Source organism: Rhinatrema bivittatum, chromosome 16 (genome assembly GCF_901001135.1).
Source record: "Rhinatrema bivittatum chromosome 16, aRhiBiv1.1, whole genome shotgun sequence".
NCBI lineage: Eukaryota > Metazoa > Chordata > Amphibia > Gymnophiona > Rhinatrematidae > Rhinatrema > Rhinatrema bivittatum.
In genome coordinates, this window is record NC_042630.1 from 4,567,766 (window position 1) to 4,595,360 (window position 27,595).

At 47.6% G+C, this 27,595-nt stretch overlaps 1 protein-coding gene across 1 annotated transcript; it reads right to left on the minus strand.

Annotated features, from left to right (window-relative positions):
• Positions 1-7,161: 7,161 nt before the first annotated feature.
• On the minus strand, positions 7,162-17,690 carry LOC115078466. Its single transcript, XM_029581379.1, has 3 exons — positions 17,467-17,690; positions 10,892-11,226; positions 7,162-8,692 (listed from the first exon to the last, which is right to left on the minus strand). The coding sequence occupies exons 2-3, from the start codon at positions 11,146-11,148 to the stop codon at positions 8,248-8,250; spliced, it is 702 nt and encodes a 233-aa protein (XP_029437239.1). The 5' UTR covers positions 11,149-11,226; positions 17,467-17,690; the 3' UTR covers positions 7,162-8,247.
• Positions 17,691-27,595: the final 9,905 nt, after the last annotated feature.

The window sequence follows — 27,595 nt, forward strand, 5'->3', positions numbered from 1 at the left end:
GACACAAGTTGCACAAATGTGCACCCCCCTTGCGCACACCGACCCCGAATTTTATAAGATACGCGCAGCTACGCGTGTATCTTATAAAATCTACCTGCTTGTGTGCTTGGCGTCACCAAAATGTCCTCAGACATTAGTGGGTCAGAGAAAAATGGAGTGTGGACATAACCTTAAAGTCCTCCAGTGCTGGAGATCCCACCCCATCAGCTCCATCCCTGGGGCCACACACTCCTGTGCTTGACCACCTGCACATTTAGTGTGTTTATCTATTCACATTTGTTACATGTTCAGATTAATAAAAACAATAATTGAAACATCCAGTAATTAAAAGTGTTTCTAATGTTACATTCTACTACCTTTATAGAGAACTCTCCTAGCACATTCAATCCAAAGTCATTTACAGCAGAGAATAATCCAAATGTCATCAACTTGCCCTTTTCCCCCAGGAAGAGGGAGAACGTCCGATCCCTGACCTCATTGTAACTCCCTTTAGCTCTTACCCCGGCTTACCCCTCCCCCACCATCTTCTCTTTTCCAGGCTAAATAAACCCAGTTTCTTCACGTTCTCGACAGTTTGGACCTTTCATAGCCTGCCAGAATGGCATCAGATTTATATTATAAAAGAAGCTGGCACAAATATTCACAGTTCAAACACTGCTCTCGTGGGGTTAATTTCAAGCTATCCACATATTTAAAACCCAGCTTCATGCGTGTAAATAGTCCAGGGTTCGGATGGCACAAATGCAAACTGCAGAGACGCATTCTGGGGAGCGGGGTTGGGACTTACAAATGTAGAAGTTTATATTCGGACACAGTGCGGATAGCAAAGTTAGCCGGATAAACTTATCTGGCTAACTCTGGAAACATATTCTAAAGTGCAGCTGTCTCAGGCCTGGATTCATCATTGTTCGCAGAATGATGAATCCTGTGAAAACAGGGGGCGGAGGGTGAGCCTGTGAAAGCCGGCAGCCTTCGCACCTCGGTGGTGCGATTTCGGCGGCCACGGTGCGCCGGCTGCCGGCCTTCGCACCAAATAGCGCCACCATGAAAGGTGGCGCTATTCGGCGCGCTACTGCCGACAATAATGTTAGTAACATTATCGCCGGCAGCAAAGCCCCCGCCGACTCCTCCCCTCCCCGCCCTGACTCCTCCCCTCCCCCTAATTTGCATGATATCGCATGCATTAGGGTCCTCACACACGCGATAAAGCTTTAGAAAATAACCCCCTTAATTAGTTAGGAAGCTAACTATAGTTGGCTAACTTTAGGACAGATATTTGACTTGACCAGATTTATCTGGCTAAATCTTAATATTAGAGTTAGTCAGTTATCTTAGCTCCTCCTAGTTATGCTCCTGGACAGTCCTTAACTTATCTTCCTAAATTCTGGCCGTCTAACTTATCAGCCGGCTGGAATTTAGCTGGATCAAGGCTGAATATAGCCAGGTAAGCCATTTAGATGGATAACTATTACATTACCTATCTAACTGGCTTTTGAATGTGGACCTCATGTAGTTTTTTTATTTTAAAAAGTATGCATGTAAATTAAGCTCTGTAGCAGTCACCTTACACAAGATAATCTGTGCACATGTCGGACTAATTCATGCACATTTCCAAAGCAAATGTATGCACATAAATTTGCTTTGAAATTACATGGAGACTTTACTGATCTGCAGGAAGTTATGGAATGATCCTCCCCAGATAACGAGCGGCATTAACGATGCAGGGAATTTCTCACAATTTGCCAGCTCTTGCCCACTTGTGTTGGATTGGGAGTCTCCCTTAGTGCCCTGTGCGTTCGATCTTTATGAGAAAAGAAAGAGGAGTGTTATTAGTATTAAGCAATTAGTCTTCAGGAGGAGAGAAGGTGACGAGGCAAGGCCACGCACACAGGGACAGAGCCAGAGGCTTATGTACCTGAGATCTCGGGAGCTCTTCTGGTTCCTCCTTCCAGTTCTCGTCTGTAGACCAGAAACCCTCGTTCTGCCTGCTCCTGACAGTGGAGCGGGGGAACAGGAGAAATGTCTATGAAATTTCTAGTTTATTTCACTTACCCTCTCCCTTCTCTCTTCTCTGCAGTATCTCTTCGGCTCCACCCTCTGAAGAAATATTGAACCCCAGGCCCGGGCCAGAGATCTGGACCATCAGCTCGCATGTGAATGTCGGCCCAGTGGAGGAGCCCCCTCCGTACAGCCTCTTTGCTACAGAATCCCCTACGGTCCCTTTGGGTCCCGCTGCTGCGGTGCCCTGGAGTGGCGCCCCGGGAGAACAGGGACAGGTTCTGCTGAACACATATCCAGGCCTTTGGGTAAGGTGTGGGCAAAGCATGGGGCCTCCCGTGGATGGCAGCGTCTCCTTCCCGGTCCACTTGCCAGTGTACAAACCCAACAGCCAGGAGCTAGCGGGAGCGCAGGTGGCGTCACTCCAGCACCAGCCGACCACTCGTGCCTCCTCTTCTCAGGGTTCTTCGAACAATGAGACTTTGGGATCCAGCTTCTAACCAAGGAACTGGATAAAATCTGCACTGATGGCCAGAGAGCAGGTTGGGATTCGTTGTTTTACGTAACTGCATCTGAATCCATGCCAAGAACCCTGATTGTTGTGGATTAATGATAGTACGAATAAAACTCAATCATTGGTGACTTTCATCTTAGCCTTCAATAGAAATCTCATCAGTACGTGACAGAACAATGCTTGAGTATCAGGGTCCCAAGTATAAAGAAATATAGCTTCGTTTATTTCAAGTACATATTTTAATCTCCAAAGAACGTTAATTTAAAAAAATCCCTTTTTCACAACAGCCTGGAGAAGGGGGCGCAGCATAAACCCAGTATCTTAATAACACCCCCCAAATCTCAGGCAGAATCAACTGCCATAATCCTATCCCCATCAATTTGAAAATTAGGGGGACTTTAACTCTGTAACTTGTGGAAATGGGATCCATTCTGTTTTTTATAACAGTAACCAGTAAAGCATTTTGACTCACCCATTGCAGGACAGTATTTACAGTAACAGTAACCTCGTGCATACAATCATCTGAACTACCAGTTACAGTAAACAGCAACTGTAACTCCTCTGCGTAATCCTTCATCTCCTGTAATAATGCACATATCACCAGGAGGTGGATATTAAACATCATCGCTGACAAACAGGAAACTTGGGGATCCCCCCCCCCCCCCCCCCCCCCACTGCAGTGCCAGACAGTCTGACATTTCCTGGTCCACTCTCACTCGATATAAACCATTCCCACCGTTCCCTCAATGTCCATGACTCTGGTCAATAGAAGAGCATGTGAGGCCGAGTGAAAGGCAGCAGACCTTACCCAACTCCCTCGCACAGAATCTGCTATGCCAGTCTCAGAGCTATGGCCCTGTCTAAAGCCTTCTCTGGTACAGGTGGAATATATCGTTATCTTCTGTGGAGAGAGTCGGACTTTTCAAAACTATCTTCTCAACAACCTTTCCTATAGAAGGAAGAACAGAGATGGGGCGAGAATTTAGTGGATCAGTGTGATCCGGCTTCTCATTGGTCCCTTTAAATATAGGGCAGATGAATGCCTTTTTAAAGCAATCTGGAAAATACCCCACACGCAATAAAAGATTAACTAATTCTGCCAAAACAGCTAAAAAAAGGAATCTTTCAAAGAGTGTAACATTCAGAAAGGACCGGATCTAGAGGAGCTCATCAGACCTGATACTGCTGCTTTGATCTCTGACGATGCTGCAGTAGCATAGAGCAGGCTCACATGCCCCAAAATCTCATGAGATCTTTTCATGGTAGCAGAGACAATACCCAAAATGTTCTCCCAGAATTGCACCAGTTTAGCACAATTAACCTGAATGCCCATAGAATTCTCTGGGGGACTCGCCAGTCAATTCACGATAGAAAACAGTTCTCAGTTGCACACGTTCAGGCTCTCACAAAAAATTGGACTGTACCCTTGTGAACAATGATTATTTATAAGGCAATAAAGATCAGTTTAGCTGAGAGGGCCTGGTTTTAAAGGTCACTATTTACTCAATTGTTTCTTGACGTAAACAGAGTTTATCAGAGGGTTTTTGAATGACCTCATCCATTTCACAATTTACAAGTCCATGGGCATTCGTGCAGTCACTTCCTCCTTTTCTCAGGATTGTCAGCAGTTGGTGAGCTCTTGTGCTGTATTATCAATGGATTCTCATCTTATGAGAGGGATACGGATTATTTTCCCACAGGCAGAGAGCTCTCCTCGAAATATGGTCCATGTCAGACGCGCACTTCTCCAAGTTCCTTTCAAATAAATACCTAGGGGCTGTTAACAATTCTCCGCAGAAATCACAACCAACCTCTGCTATGTACATATGCCAGCTTTCCCCTCCGTTCTTTGCATTCTCTCCCCTCCCTCCAACGTATTTATTGCCATTGTTATCGCATTACCCTGTTTCCATCCTGTCCATGTATTTGCTATTATGTGTTGAAGTTTCCTGTTTCACATGCGTTCTATGTACTTGTTTTGTTTTGCCATATATTTAGGCCTTCGTTTCCTTGTTCCCTGTAAACCGATGCGATGTGGAAATGGTTATCGGTATCGAAAAACCACTAAATAAATAAATAAATAAATATTCTATGTATTTATTTATATATTCAAACTTGTATTTCATTGATCCACAAATCTCAGCAGAGTTCAAAAAACATACAAAATAAAATCGGACAAGCAATAACAAACAATTACTTAAAATTAAGCCATTGATAAGGTCATTTTTTTAACTTATTTGATTTTTTACTGCACTAAAAAAAACTAAATATACCAATTTTTTTAATTCATTGACTTTTTTACTGCATTAAAAAGGTTAAAAATTAAAAACTGTTGTGAAAAGAATTGAAGGTGCTTATGAATTAAAATGCAGAGCTATTTCCTCCTGCTCCTCGTGTTTCTTTCCTTTGTTATGACAACGACGCCGTTAATTTAATGAAACTCGTTTTAAACATATCATGAACCCAGTGACAGGTGATAAAATCGCAGGACGGCACAGGGCGAAGGAAATCCATTTATGGCACCCTTGTATGCTCTTTCACAATTTTCCAGCACTTTGGACCCAGATTGGACCATACGCAGGTAAGAAGCTGTGGCAGGCCCGTCAGAGGACCAGTGTTTTGCCCTCTGACCTGTGGGTGGGCGCTGTGGAAATTAGAGTTCTGCAATGAATTTGCTGGTAGGAGCAGAGACCCCCGTCTCTGAGGAAGCAGATCACTCCTCAGGGTTTCTATGAAAGTTGCTCCCAACAGCCTGAGGGCTGTGAAGTGTGCGGCGGGGCCAGGCCCAGGAGATCTACAAGCAGTGTGCGTGCTTACTGACGGTGAGGAGAACGGGTTAAGCCTTCTGTATGTGTATGAACACAAAACCATGCTGAGCCAGGAACTTCAGGAGAAGACAAACAGATATCACAAACTGCAGGTGATGAAGGGGAAGGGGGAGCCGTGCACCCAAGGCCATATCAGAACGTCAGATCTCATCAAAGACAAAACTCCTAGCACTCTTTGCACCGCTAGACGTTTTGGAGGCAATAAAGTGAGCTGCATTTCCTTTAAACTTCCTTATATAAGAAGTTACACCATCCCTGCCTGAGCTTTCCGCAGTGTCACAAGGTTATAATTAATAGATAACAAAAAAAAAAAAAGATAAAATAGAGCACACACTAAAACCCAGATAAAACAGGGAGTGATTTGTATTTCTAATGAGATAATTAGTAAATGGCAAGCACTACCATACACGTTAAACAGCCGCCACACAAACGTGGCTCACTGGATGTTTATTTTGTGTTTCCCTTACTATTAATATCCCTATGAAAATAAAGCCAGAATAAAAGACTCCTGAAAAATGAAACAACTACAATCTTTACTGAAAAATAGAACCATAAGGCCGCAGTGTCAGACGTGTAATACAATGTGGCTGAACTTCGGCAAGGCCAGCAGAGGAGACCCCTGGCTGAGGCACTGCTTTCATTTTCCAGCCTTTAAAAGCTCACAGTCGCACATGGTTAAAGTCGAGGAATACACGCGTTTACTTTTAGGAGTGAAAAAGGTGTTCCAGGAGGCAAGAATACATTCTCATTTCTGTCCTGCTGAAACGCTATGGTTAGGATGACCTGGCTTAGAAAAACTAATAACAACAGTAGTTTGATTCACAGACTCCCTTCTGTACCATTCCAGCTTCCCAATGGTGCAGCCTCCGCTGGGGTGGATGACCGGGTGTCATATCTCTGCTGCCTGGGCTAGGAAGACAATTTGCAAAGGGAACCAAGAAAACATAACTTGTTAGTTTTTACTCACATGTTCTTGGATACACAAAGGAGTAGGGAATTAATATAGTACTGGCCCAAAGGCAATCATATGGTCAGTGGCAGAGCAGGCACTTGCCCAGGGTTTCACTGATTCATGAGTCTAATCTCTGACCTTTCACCCAACACAACAAATACAGCAGACACCAGATGTATTAGTGAAGTATCTCATTACTGCTTATTCATGGCTTCATAGTTCCCATTATATTATTGGATCTAATAATTTGTCTCCAACAATACGTCTGGAATGCATTATGGGTTCATGGCAATACCAAACATTCCCTGAATATTATTCAGCTGTCCATGGTCTGAACATCTTGATTACCCTCACAGTGGCTCTATAATACACAGTGTCTGATTGAGGTGTCCATGGCTCTGAGTGTCCTGTTTCTCCCATGGTGGGTGTATAATACACAGTCAGTGCCTGATTGAGGTGTCCATGGCTCTGAGTGTCCTGTTTCCCCCATGGCGGGTGTATAATACACAGTGTCTGATTGAGGTGTCCATGGCTCTGAGTGTCCTGTTTCCCCATGGTGGGTGTATAATACACAGTCAGTGCCTGATTGAGGTGTCCATGGCTCTGAGTGTCCTGTTTCCCCCATGGTGGGTGTATAATACACAGTCAGTGCCTGATTGAGGTGTCCATGGCTCTGAGTGTCCTGTTTCCCCCATGGTGGGTGTATAATACACAGTCAGTGTCTGATTGAGGTGTCCATGGCTCTGAGTGTCCTGTTTCTCCCATGGTGGGTGTATAATACACAGTCAGTGTCTGATTGAGGTGTCCATGGCTCTGAGTGTCCTGTTTCCCCCATGGTGGGTGTATAATACACAGTCAGTGTCTGATTGAGGTGTCCATGGCTCTGAGTGTCCTGTTTCCCCCATGGTGGGTGTATAATACACAGTCAGTGTCTGATTGAGGTGTCCATGGCTCTGAGTGTCCTGTTTCCCCCATGGTGGGGTATAATACACAGACAGTGCCTGATTGAGCTGTCCATGGTTCTGAGTGTGCTGTTTCCCCCATGGTGGGTGTATAATACACAGTCAGTGCCTGATTGAGCTGTCCATGGTTCCGAGTATCCTGTTTCTCCCATGGTCTCTGTCTTATCTCGCCTATCACACCTTTCCTCTATGGTATGAATGTTTAGATCTTTAAATCTGTCCCCACATGCTTTAGAACAAAGACCAGCCAATGGCTGATTGAGGTGTCCATTGCTCTGAGTCTCCTATTTCCTCCATGGTGGGTCTATAATACTCAATGGCTGATTGAGGTGTCCCTAGCTCAAATATGTCCCATTTCCCCTTAATGGATCTATTGCTCATGGTCATTGCCTGAGGAGTTTTTGGATCCCTAGAATTCCCACTAAGGCAATATATAAATACATAATAATTACATATTGCAAGTGTTATCTACAGTTATATTTTCAATTTTAGAAACAAAAACCTTCCAAGGCATCCAAATCAGGATTATATTCTCACAATTTTGAACATGAAAAATATGCCAAAAATAGAGAGACTATTTCTGATATCCACATCTTCTAATTTCTGAGAAGATTTTGAAAATGTTCATAGCACTCAAAAATTAAAAGAAAATCCTTCAAAAGTGCAGTATTACAGTTTGTCTGTAATCTTGGGCAAATCCGTCCAGATTACAGAGGATCTGGGGCAGGGGAGACCATTGAAGAACTCCAAGAAGAGAGCCCCAAGGAACTTCATAAAGTGCTGTCTTTTCTAATAAACTCAGGTCAATCTTGGCTGCTTCTCGTGACCGCACCTGGTTCATTTTCAAGCAATTCCTCACCTTCTTATCCCTCCAGTGAAGAGAGTGCAGTCTACATGGGTTTCAGATCTCAAAGGTGGGCAGCTCATTGACTTGACATGACCATCACTATGGCCATGCTCTTCCAGGGAACTCCTTACTACTGAGATTGTTCTTTATAAAGCAGCTTGAAAAGCTTCTTCAAAGACCTCATCTTCTAAGGCATTGTGGTATGTTGGTGGAGGCGTCAGGGGCTCCAGATGCACTGCCACCTCCTGACCCCCCTTCACCTCATGGATATCTGATTTAAACCTCTGAAGTTTGGGGGGCATTATGATGCGGAGCGGCAGACTCGGATCTGTGGTTGCTTCGTGTGCCATCCTCACATCCTGTTCCTCAGCTACTCCATCATGGTCCCTTCCAGCAGGCAGACGGGTCTGCACGATTGCGGTCTCCCCAGGGTTAGGGCTGATGGATTCATCAGCCACCACACTGTAGGGAGGGGGCTCACCAAGCGGAGGAGGCTGGAGACTTGGTGAAATGATCCAGATTCCCAGGGGAGGTCGGAAGTCTGGGGCCACCACTTCCTCATATGTTGGGACTTCGTAAATGGAAAGGGTCCTATGAAATGAAACCAGAATGAGAAATTCTTGCAGCTCATTTTCCCTACAAATATAATGATATCTCTACAATCATCACTGATAGGAAGTGGGGACTTGATAGAAAGCGGGCTAGGAACCAAGAGAGCTGAACGTAAATACTAACTGAGTGTAATCTCAGGTAAGTCACTTTAACTCCTTATGCCTCAGTTCCAATGCCCAGCTCTGCAAAAGACTATCTAATATGTGTTTGACTTCATGGGGCATCACTTTATTGCTCGGTGCCTCAGTTCTGCCACTCACTGTGGATATGGCACAGCTATCATCCAACATTTCAAATGCCATTAAGGGGGTCAATTTTAAAAAAAAACCTAGGGGGCCAGTACTGAAAGGCATTTATCAGGATAACTTTTGAATTATCTGGATAAATGCAGATGTTTGAATGTCGGTTTCACTTATCAGAATAAATTGTAGCCAGGTAAGTCTTTATCCAGCTAAAATGTATCCAAAAAGTTATTGAGTGCTTTCTAAGGCAGGGATGAATTAGCTGGAAGACTAATCCAGCTGATATTTGGAGTTATCTGAATAAGTTTTTCTGCTAACACTAGCTGGCCTCAGGAGCAGGTTTAAAGGTATCCAGGAAAGAATTCACAGATAACCTAAGATTCTGTGGCTAAAATTTGGCCACTTAAATGTAGGGAAATTTTCAGTCAAACTTAGGAGCCAAAGTTTTAGTTTAAAATGCCCAAAACTTTAACTGCCTAGATCCAAGTCTGGGTTAGCTACCTATTACTGAAAATCAGCACTCGGTGCCTAAATTCCTTGGCCTTGTAAAAGGTTGCAAAATCACAATGAAACATATGCCCCAAAGATATATATATATATATATATACATACACACACACACACACAAAACTAATTACAAACATTGCAACCCATAATATATGTGAAAAATGAAGGAACAAAATTATCTTGGATACAAACAATATAATATGGAAAAAATGTTGCCTTTCTTTTTTAGTTGATATATTTATCAGAGATACAAATGCATACATATAATTGTTTTATAACACTACAAGTGTAATTGAAAATGAAAATGCCTCATCCATAAGACATTGAATTCTTCAGTAAAACAGCAGTTTCTTAGGTAGTAATTAGTCCTTAAATAGTCCACAAGGACAGAAATGAATATTCTGTGATAAAGTGATCTTGCCTCGAAGATGATACGTATTCAGAGTCAATTTGCAATCATCTGTGCCGGAGCCGTGCACTGGGTCCAGCGCCAGATTGTATTCAAATTCCCAACATCATCAGACAGCTTTTCAAGCCCTGACTGAAGACCTTTATGTTTCTCCAAAAGGGGTAGAGGATCAGCATAAAAATGGATGTGATCTGACGTTTGTCTAATTATACATATGCAGCGTTGCAGTGAGTTGGGAAGCTGAGAGTATGTCAGAGAAAGTTAAATAATCTGTATCATCCTCGCTCCTGTCTGTTATAGGGAAATAATGAATTCTTTGTGCACTAGTTAAGGAGTAATTGCTACCTAAGAAACTGTGTTTTAAGGAATGTCTTATGGATGCAGCATTTTCATTTTCAATTACACTTGTAGTGTTATAAAACAATTATATGTATGCATTTGTATCTCTGATAAATATATCAACTAAAAAAGAAAAGTACACATTTTTTCCATATAATATTGTTTGTATCTGAGATAATTGTGTTCCTTCATTTTTCACATTTTATATATATATATATATATATATGTGTGTGTGTGTGTGTGTGCGTGTGTGTGTGTGTATGTGAAAATACACACACACACATACACATATACACATATACATACACATATACAAAGTAAAGATGGAAGAAAACAGCTACAACTCTTTAAATGTAATATCCAAAGGAAAATCCCATTCATAGAAAACCAAGGGATGCAATCCCTGTCCTGTCCATCAGATGGAGACGTGACTCCACCATTGTTCCACATTTTTTTCTAATGATCACACAAGAATAACAGCCACATTTTCAAACCTGATGATTCAATTCGCTTTTCAGCCAAAATCATGAAAAACCCGCTTTGCATCACACTAACACATGTAAAGTGTGGATGCGTTATGGAGAGCAGAAGAGCGGACCTTCATCAGAGCCCTGTGCAGGCATCACCCATCCAGAGGCGCATAAAGCATGAGACAAATATGGTGGTGGACTCAGTACTGACCCCTCCTGATGTCCTTCCCTGGGACCCGCCTGCCCCTCTGTGGTGGCTGCTGACTGGTTGGCCGGCATTTTGATGCACTTCACCAGGGTACTCATCAGGAAGGAGAGGACTGCTACGGACCCTGTCAAAAGGAAGAAGACCCCGATGGGCAGGATATTTTCAGAGAGTGCCACCAGCACCACCCCAATGACAATCATGGCCATGCCCGCTGTCACCACCGTCTTCTTTATGAGCTTGCATCGCATGACCTCAGACATGGTCTTCTCCCCCTAGTCACCTGTGCTTCAGCTGGTCAGGGCTGTCCAGGTCCACCCAGAGGCCTTGGGAACGTTAGTCTGGGAAAGACAAGGACTCAAATTAGTGAAAGAAATTGAGGAAAGCAAGAACTGCTCGCAAGTTCTCTGCAGGTTTTTATTTTGAACTGAAAGAGGATGTATTTGTGGTCTTGAAATCTCACATAGAATGTCATCGTTGGATAATTCTGAAACCAGTCCCAAATCCGGATGTCACCTATACGGCTAGCACAATCCTGAAGCTGAAAATAAAAGACACGGTAACACACAAGCGAGGGGAAGGGAGAATGCACAAACCAGGAGAATAAGGACAGAACCTTGGCAAAATGGCAATAAATGAACGCCCGGGGGAAGGAGCGTGGCGCGCTTCACAGCAGGACTCTGCGTGGACGCGGGATTAATAGTGCGGTGAGCAGTAAAAGCAAAGTCTCATGCAAGAATCCACCTTTGCAAGCCAGAATCAAAGAGCTCCCAGAAGCCAGCCTGGATATCTTTTTTTTCTTTGCATCCTATACAAAGTAAAATTATGTGGACCAAAACTTAATTATTTAAATGGTAATTAGATTCTGCTTTATCCCGTGTCCTCTTCACAGCAGATTATGATAAAATATACATAATTATAAATGACAAATGACTTACAAAAAATAAAAATACAAAATCTGCCTTCTTTTTAACGCAAACAACAGAACAATCCTACAAACAAGCAAAGAAACAAAAAATGAAGGTTTTAGCTGAAAGGCCTGGGAAGACAATAACCTTTGATGTCTTTTGTGAAACTGAAATAATCAGAAACCTTGCATGGGAGCTGTGGCTGGAAAGCAGGCCAGGGATGGTACAGACGTTTAGCTGGGTATCCTGTACCCAAGATGGACCTGCAAGATGCACTTTCTCAGATGAACCGAACGTACAGTTGATAACAAATGGGAACAAAAGCGCCTCATATACTGAGGACCATCCCCTAATTCAACCTTATGGACAAATGTCAAGCTCTTATACTGAACTCGGAAGGCAACCAGCACCCAGTGTAAATCCTGCAATTCAGGAGCAATCCCATCCTGGGGGTCTGGACCCTGCCGTGAGCCGCATTCTGCACTAATCTGGAGATATTGCACTTCTATAGCACCCAGGAGTTCTGCGGGATAAAGTCCCAGGGGGTAACAATGAAAGGTGCTGGGGGAGAGAGACTCCTTGCAGCCTTCACTCTGCACCTTCCGGCTCACGGGGGCCGAGCCCTTGTCAATGATCAACCAGCCTGGGCACACAAAGGCTGAGATTTTTGATGTTTTATGTGCATCTTGTGAGCCACCTGAAACACTGATGATGGAAAAGGCAGAATGCAAATATTTTAAATGAAAACACAAAAGTGAGGGAGACGATGGTGTATTTATTGTGGGGGTGGGTAGAAAAGACGCATTTTTCAGATTGTGGTAGCTGAGAAATGTATTGATTTTTTTTTTTTTTAATCTCTGGCTCCCCGCCTGCTCCTGGGAACAGAGATTTATTGCTGGCAACAGGTTGAGATCCGGCAGCAGAAGGTAAAAGTGCACAAGGAACTTGAACAGCAGCCAAGGAAAAGTGCCAGGTACAGATGGGTCGCGGTGAGAAGGAGGGGGATCCTTGATGGTCACTGATGGAAGTTAAGGAAAGGCTTATTTTCATATTTAATATAAGGCAACCTTAACCTTCAGTGCTACCTCGGGGGCAGCAGGGTGGATGTGAGGGGGAGAGGAGAGTGGAGGAAGGGAGAAATATAGCATCAGTAAGGTGATGCCCGGATTAGGCTGGAGTGAATCAGAATCTCTTAAAGGAGACCTGCCTCCTGCTCAGGATGTGTCTCTACATATCTTGTAAAGGAGACCTGCCTCCTGCTCAGGAAGAGACTCTACATATCTTGTAAAGGAGACCTGCCTCCTGCTCAGGATGTGACTCTACATATCTTGTAAAGGAGACCTGCCTCCTGCTCAGGATGTGACTCTACATATCTTGTAAAGGAGACCTGCCTCCTGCTCAGGATGTGACTCTACATATCTTGTAAAGGAGACCTGCCTCCTGCTCAGGAAGAGACTCTACATATCTTGTAAAGGAGACCTGCTTCCTGCTCAGGATGTGACTCTACATATCTTGTAAAGGAGACCTGCCTCCTGCTCAGGATGTGACTCCACATATCTTGTAAAGGAGACCTGCTTCCTGCTCAGGATGTGACTCTACATATCTTGTAAAGGAGACCTGCCTCCTGCTCAGGATGTGACTCTACATATCTTGTAAAGGAGACCTGCCTCCTGCTCAGGATGTGACTCTACATATCTTGTAAAGGAGACCTGCCTCCTGCTCAGGATGTGACTCCACATATCTTGTAAAGGAGACCTGCCTCCTGCTCAGGATGTGACTCTACATATCTTGTAAAGGAGACCTGCCTCCTGCTCAGGAAGAGACTCTACATATCTTGTAAAGGAGACCTGCCTCCTGCTCAGGATGTGACTCTACATATCTTGTAAAGGAGACCTGCCTCCTGCTCAGGATGTGACTCTACATATCTTGTAAAGGAGACCTGCCTCCTGCTCAGGATGTGACTCCACATATCTTGTAAAGGAGACCTGCCTCCTGCTCAGGATGTGACTCCACATATCTTGTAAAGGAGACCTGCCTCCTGCTCAGGATGTGACACTACATATCTTGTAAAGGAGACCTGCCTCCTGCTCAGGATGTGACTCTACATATCTTGTAAAGGAGACCTGCTTCCTGCTCAGGATGTGACTCTACATATCTTGTAAAGGAGACCTGCCTCCTGCTCAGGATGTGACTCTACATATCTTGTAAAGGAGACCTGCCTCCTGCTCAGGATGTGTCTCTACATATCTTGTAAAGGAGACCTGCTTCCTGATCAGGATGTGACTCTACATATCTTGTAAAGGAGACCTGCCTCCTGCTCAGGATGTGTCTCTACATATCTTGTAAAGGAGACCTGCCTCCTGCTCAGGAAGAGACTCTACATATCTTGTAAAGGAGACCTGCCTCCTGCTCAGGATGTGACTCCACATATCTTGTAAAGGAGACCTGCCTCCTGCTCAGGATGTGACTCCACATATCTTGTAAAGGAGACCTGCCTCCTGCTCAGGAAGAGACTCTACATATCTTGTAAAGGAGACCTGCCTCCTGCTCAGGATGTGTCTCTACATATCTTGTAAAGGAGACCTGCCTCCTGCTCAGGATGTGACTCTACATATCTTGTAAAGGAGACCTGCCTCCTGCTCAGGATGTGTCTCTACATATCTTGTAAAGGAGACCTGCCTCCTGCTCAGGATGTGACTCTACATATCTTGTAAAGGAGACCTGCCTCCTGCTCAGGATGTGACTCTACATATCTTGTAAAGGAGACCTGCCTCCTGCTCAGGATGTGACTCTACATATCTTGTAAAGGAGACCTGCCTCCTGCTCAGGATGTGACTCTACATATCTTGTAAAGGAGACCTGCCTCCTGCTCAGGATGTGACTCTACATATCTTGTAAAGGAGACCTGCCTCCTGCTCAGGATGTGACTCTACATATCTTGTAAAGGAGACCTGCCTCCTGCTCAGGATGTGTCTCTACATATCTTGTAAAGGAGACCTGCCTCCTGCTCAGGATGTGACTCTACATATCTTGTAAAGGAGACCTGCCTCCTGCTCAGGATGTGACTCTACATATCTTGTAAAGGAGACCTGCCTCCTGCTCAGGATGTGTCTCTACATATCTTGTAAAGGAGGACCTGCCTCCTGCTCAGGATGTGACTCTACATATCTTGTAAAGGAGACCTGCCTCCTGCTCAGGATGTGACTCTACATATCTTGTAAAGGAGACCTGCTTCCTGCTCAGGATGTGACTCTACATATCTTGTAAAGGAGACCTGCCTCCTGCTCAGGATGTGACTCCACATATCTTGTAAAGGAGACCTGCCTCCTGCTCAGGATGTGACTCCACATATCTTGTAAAGGAGACCTGCTTCCTGCTCAGGATGTGACTCTACATATCTTGTAAAGGAGACCTGCCTCCTGCTCAGGATGTGACTCTACATATCTTGTAAAGGAGACCTGCCTCCTGCTCAGGATGTGACTCTACATATCTTGTAAAGGAGACCTGCTTCCTGCTCAGGATGTGACTCTACATATCTTGTAAAGGAGACCTGCCTCCTGCTCAGGATGTGACTCTACATATCTTGTAAAGGAGACCTGCCTCCTGCTCAGGATGTGACTCTACATATCTTGTAAAGGAGACCTGCCTCCTGCTCAGGATGTGACTCTACATATCTTGTAAAGGAGACCTGCCTCCTGCTCAGGATGTGTCTCTACATATCTTGTAAAGGAGACCTGCCTCCTGCTCAGGATGTGTCTCTACATATCTTGTAAAGGAGACCTGCCTCCTGCTCAGGATGTGTCTCTACATATCTTGTAAAGGAGACCTGCCTCCTGCTCAGGATGTGTCTCTACATATCTTGTAAAGGAGACCTGCCTCCTGCTCAGGATGTGACTCTACATATCTTGTAAAGGAGACCTGCCTCCTGCTCAGGATGTGACTCCACATATCTTGTAAAGGAGACCTGCCTCCTGCTCAGGATGTGACTCTACATATCTTGTAAAGGAGACCTGCCTCCTGCTCAGGATGTGACTCTACATATCTTGTAAAGGAGACCTGCCTCCTGCTCAGGATGTGACTCTACATATCTTGTAAAGGAGACCTGCCTCCTGCTCAGGATGTGACTCTACATATCTTGTAAAGGAGACCTGCTTCCTGCTCAGGATGTGACTCTACATATCTTGTAAAGGAGACCTGCCTCCTGCTCAGGATGAGACTCTACATATCTTGTAAAGGAGACCTGCCTCCTGCTCAGGATTGTGACTCTACATATCTTGTAAAGGAGACCTGCCTCCTGCTCAGGATGTGACTCTACATATCTTGTAAAGGAGACCTGCCTCCTGCTCAGGAAGAGACTCTACATATCTTGTAAAGGAGACCTGCTTCCTGCTCAGGATGTGACTCTACATATCTTGTAAAGGAGACCTGCCTCCTGCTCAGGATGTGACTCTACATATCTTGTAAAGGAGACCTGCCTCCTGCTCAGGAAGAGACTCTACATATCTTGTAAAGGAGACCTGCCTCCTGCTCAGGATGTGACTCTACATATCTTGTAAAGGAGACCTGCCTCCTGCTCAGGATGTGTCTCTACATATCTTGTAAAGGAGACCTGCCTCCTGCTCAGGATGTGACTCTACATATCTTGTAAAGGAGACCTGCCTCCTGCTCAGGATGTGACTCTACATATCTTGTAAAGGAGACCTGCCTCCTGCTCAGGATGTGACTCTACATATCTTGTAAAGGAGACCTGCCTCCTGCTCAGGAAGTGACTCTACATATCTTGTAAAGGAGACCTGCCTCCTGCTCAGGATTGTGACTCTACATATCTTGTAAAGGAGACCTGCCTCCTGCTCAGGATGTGACTCTACATATCTTGTAAAGGAGACCTGCTTCCTGCTCAGGATGTGACTCTACATATCTTGTAAAGGAGACCTGGCCTCCTGCTCAGGATGTGTCTCTACATATCTTGTAAAGGAGACCTGCTTCTGCTCAGGATGTGACTCTACATATCTTGAAAGGAGACCTGCCTCCTGCTCAGGATGTGTCTCTACATATCTTGTAAAGGAGACCTGCTTCCTGCTCAGGATGTGACTCTACATATCTTGTAAAGGAGACCTGCCTCCTGCTCAGGATGTGACTCTACATATCTTGTAAAGGAGACCTGCCTCCTGCTCAGGATGTGTCTCTACATATCTTGTAAAGGAGACCTGCTTCCTGCTCAGGATGTGACTCTACATATCTTGTAAAGGAGACCTGCCTCCTGCTCAGGATGTGACTCCACATATCTTGTAAAGGAGACCTGCCTCCTGCTCAGGATGTGACTCTACATATCTTGTAAAGGAGACCTGCCTCCTGCTCAGGATGTGACTCTACATATCTTGTAAAGGAGACCTGCTTCCTGATCAGGATGTGACTCTACATATCTTGTAAAGGAGACCTGCTTCCTGATCAGGAGTGTTTCTGTGCTTTGAGGTAGTGACTCCCCCTCAGATATAAATTTTATCTGGTCCTGGTACTTTGCGTACAGGGACGGGTCCTCTGAGAGAAGGAGAAACAAGGCACAGCCAGAGAAACTGAGCTTGGGGGAGGGGCAGTGCGGAAGAGGTTGGAGGTTGGGGAACTAGATGGGAATGGAGGGGAGCGATGGTGGAGACAGAAATCAGAGTGACTTACCTGAAATCGCTGCCTTTTCCCTGCCTCTCTCCTGCTGCCCCACTGCAGTTCACCCCAGATTACCCCAACCCTCTCCTGGACCTTGCATCTGAGTGGCAGGAGAGATCCCCTGGGGCAGAGTAGACTTAATCCTCTTTAAGCAAGGAACTGATTCTTCAAAGCCTTCCTGTGCCAGCCCCCTCTGATAAGATAAAACTTTTTTTTTTACAATCCAGTAAGCAGTCCGTGCTGGGGAGTGGCTCAGTCCAGACGCAGTTCAGCTGTAAAAGCCAGAAATGTGTAACAGGGACTGATGTAATTTAGACCCACGTGGGTGTTTTGTGCTGGCACATGCTCCGCACCCCATCCTGAGCGATCCAGCCTTCCTTGGCCAAGAAACTCATTTTGTGGTGGATCCACTTTAAAGATGGCTGCCAGCGCACCTGTCAATTTTTCTTTTTGCCGCGGTTTGCAGCCCTCTCTCTCCACCACAACCCTGAAAGATGAGCTGCTATTGGCTGAAGAGTGGTAAAAGGTCCCCTCACTGTCCTGCACCCCTACCACCCTCCGAGCTGAGTGAGGGACGGCAGGAGGGGGCTCATTAGAGCCTGCGCTCCCTCACACTCAATACGATTGATACAAAATACTTCTGGTCACTCACGCCCCAGCTCTGTCTTCCAGGCTATCTTGTATGTTTCTTGCTTCCTTCATCCTCTCTCTCTCAGATAATCCTACACTGGTGGACATTAAGGAGGGTCATCCCCTTCATAGACTGAGGTGGCTTAATAGCTCTGAACTCAGTTAATGAGGAAGGTATTGCTTAACTCAGCTGAGTTGCATTTCTGCTATTCCCGAGTTCCTTCTCCCCTGGACCCAGGGCCACCTGCCATTCCCCTAAACTCAGCACCCACCCGCATGGGAAGACTGTGAGGGGGAGGAGGGGGCTCAGGGGTCAGCAGGTTACACTGAGAGAGGGAGGGAAGCCAGACCCAGGCACAGGATCCTCTTTCATGAAGGGGGACACAGGCTGAAGGCAGCAAGCTTCATGTACAGGTTACTCCAGGGAAATATTGTGAGTGCTGCAGATCCCACTGATAGTAACTACTAGTTTTATAGCACATTTCTGTACACGGCACTGTACAAAGATTATTCATGTGGCTACAAGGTTCCTAACGATTGGGATTAAACAGAGAGCTACAGGTCAGTTCTAACCCCCACAGCCCTGACATTCACTCTCTGTGTGCGACCTCAGGAGAGTCCTTTATCTCCCTGTGCCTCAGCTCTAATCCCCGGCTCTGTCCCCTGACTCTCTGTGTGCGACCTCAGGAGAGTCCTTTATCTCCCTGTGCCTCAGCTCTAATCCCCGGTTCTGTCCCTGACTCTCTGTGTGTGACCTCAGGAGAGTCCTTTATCTCCCTGTGCCTCAGCTCTAATCCCCAGCTCTGTCCCTGACTCTCTGTGTGTGACCTCAGGAGAGTCCTTTATCTCCCTGTGCCTCAGCTCTAATCCCCAGCTCTGTCACTGACTCTCTGTGTGCGACCTCAGGAGAGTCCTTTATCTCCCTGTGCCTCAGCTCTAATCCCTGGCTCTGTCACTGACTCTCTGTGTGCGACCTCAGGAGAGTCCTTTATCTCCCTGTGCCTCAGCTCTAATCCCCGACTCTGTCCCTGACTCTCTGTGTGTGACCTCAGAGGAGTCCTTTATCTCCCTGTGCCTCAGCTCTAATCCCCGGCTCTGTCACTGATTCTGTGTGTGTAACCTTGGGGGAGTCACTTTATATCCCTGTGCCTCAGCTCTAATCCCCGGCTCTGTCACTGATTCTGTGTGTGTGACCTCAGGGGAGTCACTTTATCTCCCTGTGCCTCAATGCTAATCCTCAGCTCTGTCCACAACTCTGTGTGTGACCTCAGGAGAGTTATTTTATCTCTCTGTGTCTCAGTGCTAATCCCCAGTTCTGTCCCTGACTCTCTGTGTGTGACCTCAGGAGAGTCCTTTATCTCACCTGTGCCTCAGCTCTAATCCCCGGCTCTGTCCCTGACTCTTGTGGTGTCCTCGGGGAGTCACTTTATCTCCTGTGCATTGCTCTAATCCCCAGCTCTGTCCCTGACTCTCTGTGTGTGACCTCAGGAGAGTCCTTTATCTCACCTGTGCCTCAGCTCTAATCCCCGGCTCTGTCCCTGACTCTTTGTGTGTGACCTCAGAGGTGTCACTTTATCTCCCTGTGCTTCAGCTCTAATCCCCAGCTCTGTCACAGACTCTCTGTGTGCCCTCAGGGGAGTCATTTTAGCTTCCTGTGCCTCAGCACTAATCCCCGACTCTGTCACTGACTCTTTGTGTGTGTCCTCGGGGAGTCACTTTATCTCCCTGTGCCTTGCTCTAATCCCCAGCTCTGTCTCTGACTCTCTGTGTGACCCCGGGGGAGTCTCATTATCTCCTTGTGCCTCAGCTCTAATCTCCAGCTGTATCCCTGATTCTCCGTGTGACCCTGCATGATTCACTTAATCTCCCTGTGCATCCATTTCTTATTGCTGTAGCTCTATAATTCTTTTTGTGTGTGCCTGTCTTTCTCTCTATGCTCCTCTCTCTCGCCGTGTGTGGCCCTCCCTCTCTGCAGTGGGAATGCTGCATTGCTGCGTGCTCGCCACACCAATCAGGGGCACAGTGCTTATAAAGAGGCTGCACGTTCTCCCTAATACTCGCTTCCTGCTGCTCACACCTGTCATGAGCCTTACCAGACTCAGCCAGGATCGTTTTAACTTACAGTCCTGGAGGCATGTACCACACATAAACAGGGGTCCTCTCCACTCAACCTGTCCTCTTCCACCAAGTGCCTAGAAAGTCAGAGAGGGGCTGAATTGTTTTAGCATTAGCGAGAAGAAATTCTGGGATAGGAGTTCTAAACCCCAGCTCTGTCAACTTTCTGTGTGTGAATGTGGGTGGAGTCTCTTTACCTCCCTGCGGTCTCAGTTCTAATCTAATCTCTTGACTCTGAGTATGATCTCTGGGGATTCACTTTCTCTGGGCTTCAGCTCTAATCCCCAGCTCTGCCACAGTATTAATCACTGGCTCTGTCACAGGTTAGTAGTGGAAGGTACTGCCCTGTCTGGACTCCCAATAATCCATTCTGCAGAGAGAGAGAGAGAGAGACTGAGGAGGGAGGGAGGGGAGAGGAGGAGCTGCAGTGTCCTGCATGCTGAATAATTGATAGGGAGAGAGAGGAGAGAGGAAGGGGGGGAGCCTGGGCCTCAGCTGTTCTCCATCCTAGGACCAGCAGGGGATGGGATTGCACGCTGAGGTAAGGAGCTCCCAGCTATTCATCCCCAGTGGGGCCAATTAGCAGCAGTCACCTTGGAGGGGCAGGGAGCGAGGGTGTGGGTGAGAAGGATCTTGGCTTGAGCTCCCCAGCCCTGATCCTGCCCCCTCCTTCACTGTGGGATGGAGAGGGCAGGGAGAGGGAAGCAGCAAAGAACCAGCCTGCCTGTCTCTGCCTGTGCACAGATAGATGAGGATTCCCTTCAGCACCTCCTGTCTTCCTTTCTATCTGGGCTTCTCTCTCTCTCTCTGTGCCGTTTTTGGCGAGCTGTCTCTCTACATACAAGAATCGCATCAGCTCCCCCCCCCCCCCCCCCCCCATCTCTCTGCCTCTCTGTATGACTCTCTGGCTGTCTCTCTCTCCCTGTCTATGTTTGAGGATCCCTTCAGATCCCCCCCCCCCCCCATCTCTCTGTATGACTCTCTGGCTGTCTCTCTGTCTCTCTCTCCCTGTCTATGTTTGAGGATCCCTTCAGATCCCCCCCCCCCCCCCCCCCCATCTCTCTGTATGACTCTCTGGCTGTCTCTCTGTCTCTCTCTCTCTCTGTCTATGTTTGAGGATCCCTTCAGATCCCCCCCCCCCCCATCTCTCTGTATGACTCTCTGGATGTCTCTCTGTCTCTCTCTCCCTGTCTATGTTTGAGGATCCCTTCAGCTCCCCCCCTGTCTCTCTGTATGACTCTCTGGCTGTCTCTCTCTCTCTGTCCATGTATGAGGATCCCTTCAGATCCCCCCGCCTGTCTGCTTCTTGAGGATATTATGCATGGAAAGACGGCAAGAACTGGGTCCCCAAGAGCCCTGTGGATTGAAACTGCCTGCATGGAGCAGACTCATTCCTGTAATTAAGTATTGGCCCAGTAAAAATGGTATTAATATTATTTATTCATTTTATGGAGGTCAGAGGGAGTTTCAGAACCTTTTACAGCCAGGACCTTAGCTTATGAGATCGCGTCTGACCTTGGATTCAGCAAAATCTCATAAGGAAATGATTCCTTTGCATGCCTCTGCTTTATGGCATCCTGCAGCTACTGCCTGTGGGCGTGTGTGCGTATGTGTGTGTGAGTATGTGTGTCTGCCTTTTGACTCTGAAGGGGCTGCCTTGGTGTGTGTGTGTGCGTCCTGCTCTGTGACACCCTGCAGTCGCTGCTTGTGAGTGCGTGTGCATGTATGTGCATGTGTCTGCTCTGTGCGTGTCTCCTCTGTGACACCCTGCAGTTGCTGCCTGTGTGTGTGCATGCGTGTGTATGCGTGTGTATGTGCGTGTCTGCTCTGTGGCACCGTGCAGATACTGCTTGTGTGTGTGTATGTGTGTATATGTGCTCTGTGGCACCGTGCAGATACTGCTTGTGTGTGTGTATGTGTGTATATGTGCTCTGTGGCACCGTGCAGATACTGCTTGTGTGTGTGTATGTGTGTGTATGTGCATGTCTGCTCTGTGGCACCGTGCAGATACTGCTTGTGTGTGTGTATGTGTGTGTATGTGCGTGTCTGCTCTGTGGCACCGTGCAGATACTGCTTGTGTGTGTGTATGTGCGTGTCTGCTCTGTGGCACTGTGCAGATACTGCTTGTGTGTGTGTGTCTCTGCCCTGGGACACCGAAGGGGCTGCCTTGGTGTGTGTGCGTGTCTGCTCTGTGACACCCTGCAATCGCTGCTTGTGAGTGCGTGTGCATGTATGTGCATGTGTCTGCTCTGTGCGTGTCTGCTCTGTGACACCCTGCAGTTGCTGCTTGTGAGTGCATCTGCATGTATGTGCATGTGTCTGCTCTGTGCGTGTCTCCTCTGTGACACCCAGCAGTTGCTGCCTGTGTGTGCGTGTGCATGTGTCTGCTCTGTGCGTGTCTCCTCTGTGACACCCAGCAGTTGCTGCCTGTGTGTGCGTGTGCATGTGTCTGCTCTGTGCGTGTCTGCTCTGTGGACACCCAGCAGGTGCTGCCTGTGTGTGCGTGTGCATGTGTCTGCTCTGTTGCGTGTCTGCTCTGTGACACCCAGCAGTTGCTGCCTGTGTGTGCGTGTGCATGTGTCTGCTCTGTGCGTGTCTGCTCTGTGACACCCAGCAGTTGCTGCCTGTGTAAGTGCGTGTGCATGTGGTGTAATGTTGCGTGTCTGCTCTGTGACACCCTGCAGTTGCTGCCTGTGTGTGCGTGTGCATGTGTCTGCTCTGTGCGTGTCTCCTCTGTGACACCCAGCAGTTGCTGCCTGTGTGGCGTGTGCATGTGTCTGCGCTCTGTGCGTGTCTGCTCTGTGACACCCAGCAGTTGCTGCCTGTGTGTGCGTGTGCATGTGTCTGCTCTGTGCGTGTCTGCTCTGTGACACCCAGCAGTTGCTGCCTGTGTGTGCGTGTGCATGTGTGTGTATGTGTGTGTCTGCTCTGTGACACCCTGCAGTTGCTGCCTGTGTGTGCGTGTGCATGTGTCTGCTCTGTGCGTGTCTCCTCTGTGACACCCAGCAGTTGCTGCCTGTGTGTGCGTGTGCATGTGTCTGCTCTGTGCGTGTCTGCTCTGTGACACCCTGCAGTTGCTGCCTGTGTGTATCTCTGCTCTATGATTCCTGCCTCAGATTCACTTATGTCTGGTTTTTGCTGAGGGTGGAAATGACCTCCCAAGCCTGGGGTGTGTTACAGTGCTTAATGAATATTCTGTACCTACGAGGGCACAGCCTAAGCCTCCCATGCCATTCCTTTCTGCAGGAAATGTTTATGTGTGCTGAGAAAAAGAGATGATTTCCAACTTCATATTGAGGGAGGGGGGGGTGACAGAGAGACATGAGCGGGGTATCCTCAGGAGCCACAAAACTGAGGAAGGAGAGAGAGGGCTAAGACCCACCCCCGTTCCTTCCAGATTCACTGCTGCTCGCCTCGACATCAGGAGGAGTTAGGAAGTCGGTTTCCATATTAATCCTTGGAGTTAAGCAATTGCACTCTGGGACAGGGAGCTGGATTCGATTCAGGATCCATTGCACCAGGGGATGACTCCATATTGGCTGAGAAATGCATGGGGATGGAGTTTGGGAGCATCGGATTGCAGATGTGAAGCCAGGGTGAGGGCACTACAGGAGGCGATCCGGGCTTTGGCTGGGTTTCTTCATGTGGGAAACATAGATACAGTCTCCAGCCAATCCGTCTGAATCCCAGGGCAGCCTCTAACCAGGGACCTCAGAGCCCCCGAGAGCCACAATCCCATGTCCCCTCCCCGTGGGCCCTGGATTTTATATCTGTCCCCACAAGCCACCATCCTCTTCCAATTTCTCAGTCACTTTTCAGGTTTCAGTCCCTGTTAATACGAAGGGCCCCCATGCACCTCCCAGGAGCCAGTGACAAAGGGGGCAGCCAGGAGAAGCAGGGATGTGTTGGAAGGCCCCTGTGCCTTCTTATTTCCTCACCCCCAAAAAGCAGAGCTCAAGAGACACACACACGCCCATCAGAAATTAGGAGCATGATTGATTTGGGGAGACCCAGAGAGAAACATAGAAACATGATGGCAGAAAAAGACCACAAGGCCCATCCAGTCTGCCCATAGACACCATAGAAACTCCCAGAGCAACATGAGAGGCATGGCGAGACGCAGGGATGTGATGGTGAGTGTCTCTTAGAGAGGCATGGCGAGACGTAGGTGTGATTGTGAGGGTCTCTTAGAGAGGCATGGCGAGACGCAGGGATGTGATGGTGAGTGTCTCTTAGAGAGGCATGGCGAGACGCAGGGATGTGATGGTGAGGGTCTCTTAGAGGCATGGCGAGACGCAGGGATGTGATTTGAGTGTCTCTTAAGAGGCATGGCGAGATGCAGGGATGTGATTGTGAGTGTCTCTTAGAGAGGCATGGCGAGACGCAGGGATGTGATGGTGAGTGTCTCTTAGAGAGGCATGGCGAGACGCAGGGATGTGATGGTGAGGGTCTCTTAGAGAAGCATGGCGAGACGCAGGGATGTGATGGTGAGGGTCTCTTAGAGAGGCATGGTGAGACGCAGGGATGTGATGTGAGGGTCTCTTAGAGAGGCATGGCGACACGCAGGGATGTGATTGTGAGGGCCTCTTAGAGAGGCATGGCGAGACTCAGAGATGTGATGGTGAGGGTCTCTTAGAGAGGCATGGTGAGACGCAGGGATGTGATGGTGAGGGTCTCTTAGAGAGGCATGGCGAGATGCAGGGATGTGATGGTGAGGGTCTCTTAGAGAGGCATGGCGAGACGCAGGGATGTGATGGTGAGGGTCTCTTAGAGAGGCATGGCGAGACGCAGGGATGTGATGGTGAGTGTCTCTTAGAGAGCATAGCGAGACACAGGGATGTGATGGTGAGTGTCTCTTAGAGAGGCATGGCGAGACGCAGGGATGTGATGGTGAGGGTCTCTTAGAGAGGCATGGCGAGACGCAGGGATGTGATGGTGAGGGTCTCTTAGAGAGGCATGGCGAGACGCAGGGATGTGATTTTGAGGGTCTCTTAGAAAGGCATGGCGAGACGCAGGGATGTGATTTTGAGGGTCTCTTAGCGAGGCATGGCGAGACGCAGGGATGTGGTTGTGAGGGTCTCTTAGAGAGGCATGGCGAGACGCAGGGATGTGATTTTGAGGGTCTCTTAGTGAGGCATGGCGAGACGCAGGGATGTGGTTGTGAGGGTCTCTGAGCCAGCAGCACTGCTCTGCTCTCCTGGTGACATTTGCAGCTGCCTTTGAAGTTTCTCCTCCAGGACTTAATTATTGAAGCTGTGCCCTTCCCTCACCTGCTAGCAGAGCAAATCCTCCCTACCTTCCCTAACCCTCTCTCTCCTTCACCCATCAATACCCCCTCCTTCCATCCCTTCACTGTCCCCACCCCATCCTCCAATCCTTCAGTATTCTCCTCTTTCAAATCCCACAATATTCCCCCTCTTCTTAATCCCCTCAATATCCTGCAGCCCTCCAACCCGCCCTTCACAGCCCACCCCATCTCTATCCACAGCCCTCCATCCTCCCCCTGCATTGCCAGAGCTCTTCACGCTCTCCATCCCTCCCTGGCCCTCAGCCCTGCCCCAGCTCCCTGACTCCAGCTGTGATATTCTTCACTCCCTTCCTCCTTTGAAGAGCCCCCCATGGATAGCTAAGCTGCCTGAGCTGGAGTCCTCCAGCAGAGACAGAGAGCCACATCCTAACAGGACCGGGAGGTAGCAGAGGCAGCCTGAGCAGAGCGGAGCTATTAAATGGACTTTTCATGCAGGAGGCCCTTTGTAAGGTTCCCTCAAGACCATGTTTTCCAGGAAGAGAAGTTTTACCTTTGGTGCTTATGGAGGGTAGGTACAGCTTTACTCTGTGCATTGGGGGGAGGGGGTGAAAGAGGTTCCTTTTGTGGGGTTAATATTGTCATCCGGGAGGAAATGGGATGTCCCTGTGGAAATGCGGGAGACCAGATGATGATGTCACAACATTGAGGCAATGACCTACCAAGCATCTACCCCTGGGCTGCCATTATTTCTACGGCCGTTGAACCATCCACTTGAATTGATTTGAGCAACTGGATCAACCCGAAAAAGAAAAGGAGAAATAGCAAATCTGCCATCATTGCAGCACTCACATAGCAACCACCCAACTCCCTAGGAAAAGGCAGCCCTGCAAATATTACATCAGACCCTAAAACTTCCTGTTGGGAAAATAGAAGGAGCCAGACTGCAACAGAGCCCTGCACAGAAACGACATGGCTAGCAGAATCCCTCAACTCGGCCACTCACGCAGAACATGGAAAAGGGGTCGCAAATTAGAAACAGGAACATACAGACAAAAACTGAACCGAAAACTGAAGAAACCAGAGACTGCATGGAGTGCACTACTGGAAACCCAGAAGCAGCAATGCATTTCCCCCTGCACTGTGCAAAATGCAAAGAGAGAAGAGACGCACATTACCCAGAGCTGAGAGAGAAAATCACAGACTTCCCACAAAATGAAGGGCAGGAAAAACTGCGCCTAATCCTGGGGGAAAGAGGAGAAACAGCAGTGAGAGCAGCAGAGTCTGTGGGATCCTGCCCCCGGGCCAGAACCAGGATCTGAGCAGAGACAATCCGGATCAGCACCAGAACCCGGGATCTGAGCAGAGACAATCCGGACCAGCACCAGAACGCAGGATCTGAGCAGAGACAATATGGACCAGCACCAGAATCTGGGATCTGAGCAGAGACAATCCAGATCAGCACCAGAACCCGGGATCTGAGCAGAGAGAATCCGGACCAGCACCAGAACGCAGGATCTGAGCAGATACAATCCGGACCAGCACCAGAACGCAGGATCTGAGCAGAGACAATATGGACCAGCACCAGAATCTGGGATCTGAGCAGAGACAATCCAGATCAGCACCAGAAGCAGCCATGCATTTCCCCTGCACTGTGCAAAATGCAAAGAGAGAAGAGACGCACATTTCCCAAAGCTGAGAGAGAAAATCACAGACTTCCCACAAGAGAAGGAGCAGGAAAAACTGCGTCTAATCCTGGGGGAAAGAGGAGAAACAGCAGCGAGAGCAGCAGAGTCTGTGGGATCCTCTCACTGGGCGAGAAATGTAACATGAGCAGAGAGAATCCGGACCAGCACCAGAACCCGGGATCCGAGCAGAGAGAATCTGGGCCAGAACTGGGATCTGAGAAGAGACAATACGGACCAGCACCAGAACCCAGAAATTGTATCTGGGATTTTTTTGCCTTGATGTATTTTTTATCTTTCCCACTTTACATATTATTTTGGTAACCCAGACAAATTGTTAGGGCAAGGATAGTCCCTTGAGATGCTGGGATGGGGATGAGGAAGAGACTTGGGAAGTTTGTTATAAACTGCATTCAGCAGTTATTTGCACCTGCGATGGGGTGGATTTGAAATACAATGGATTGGG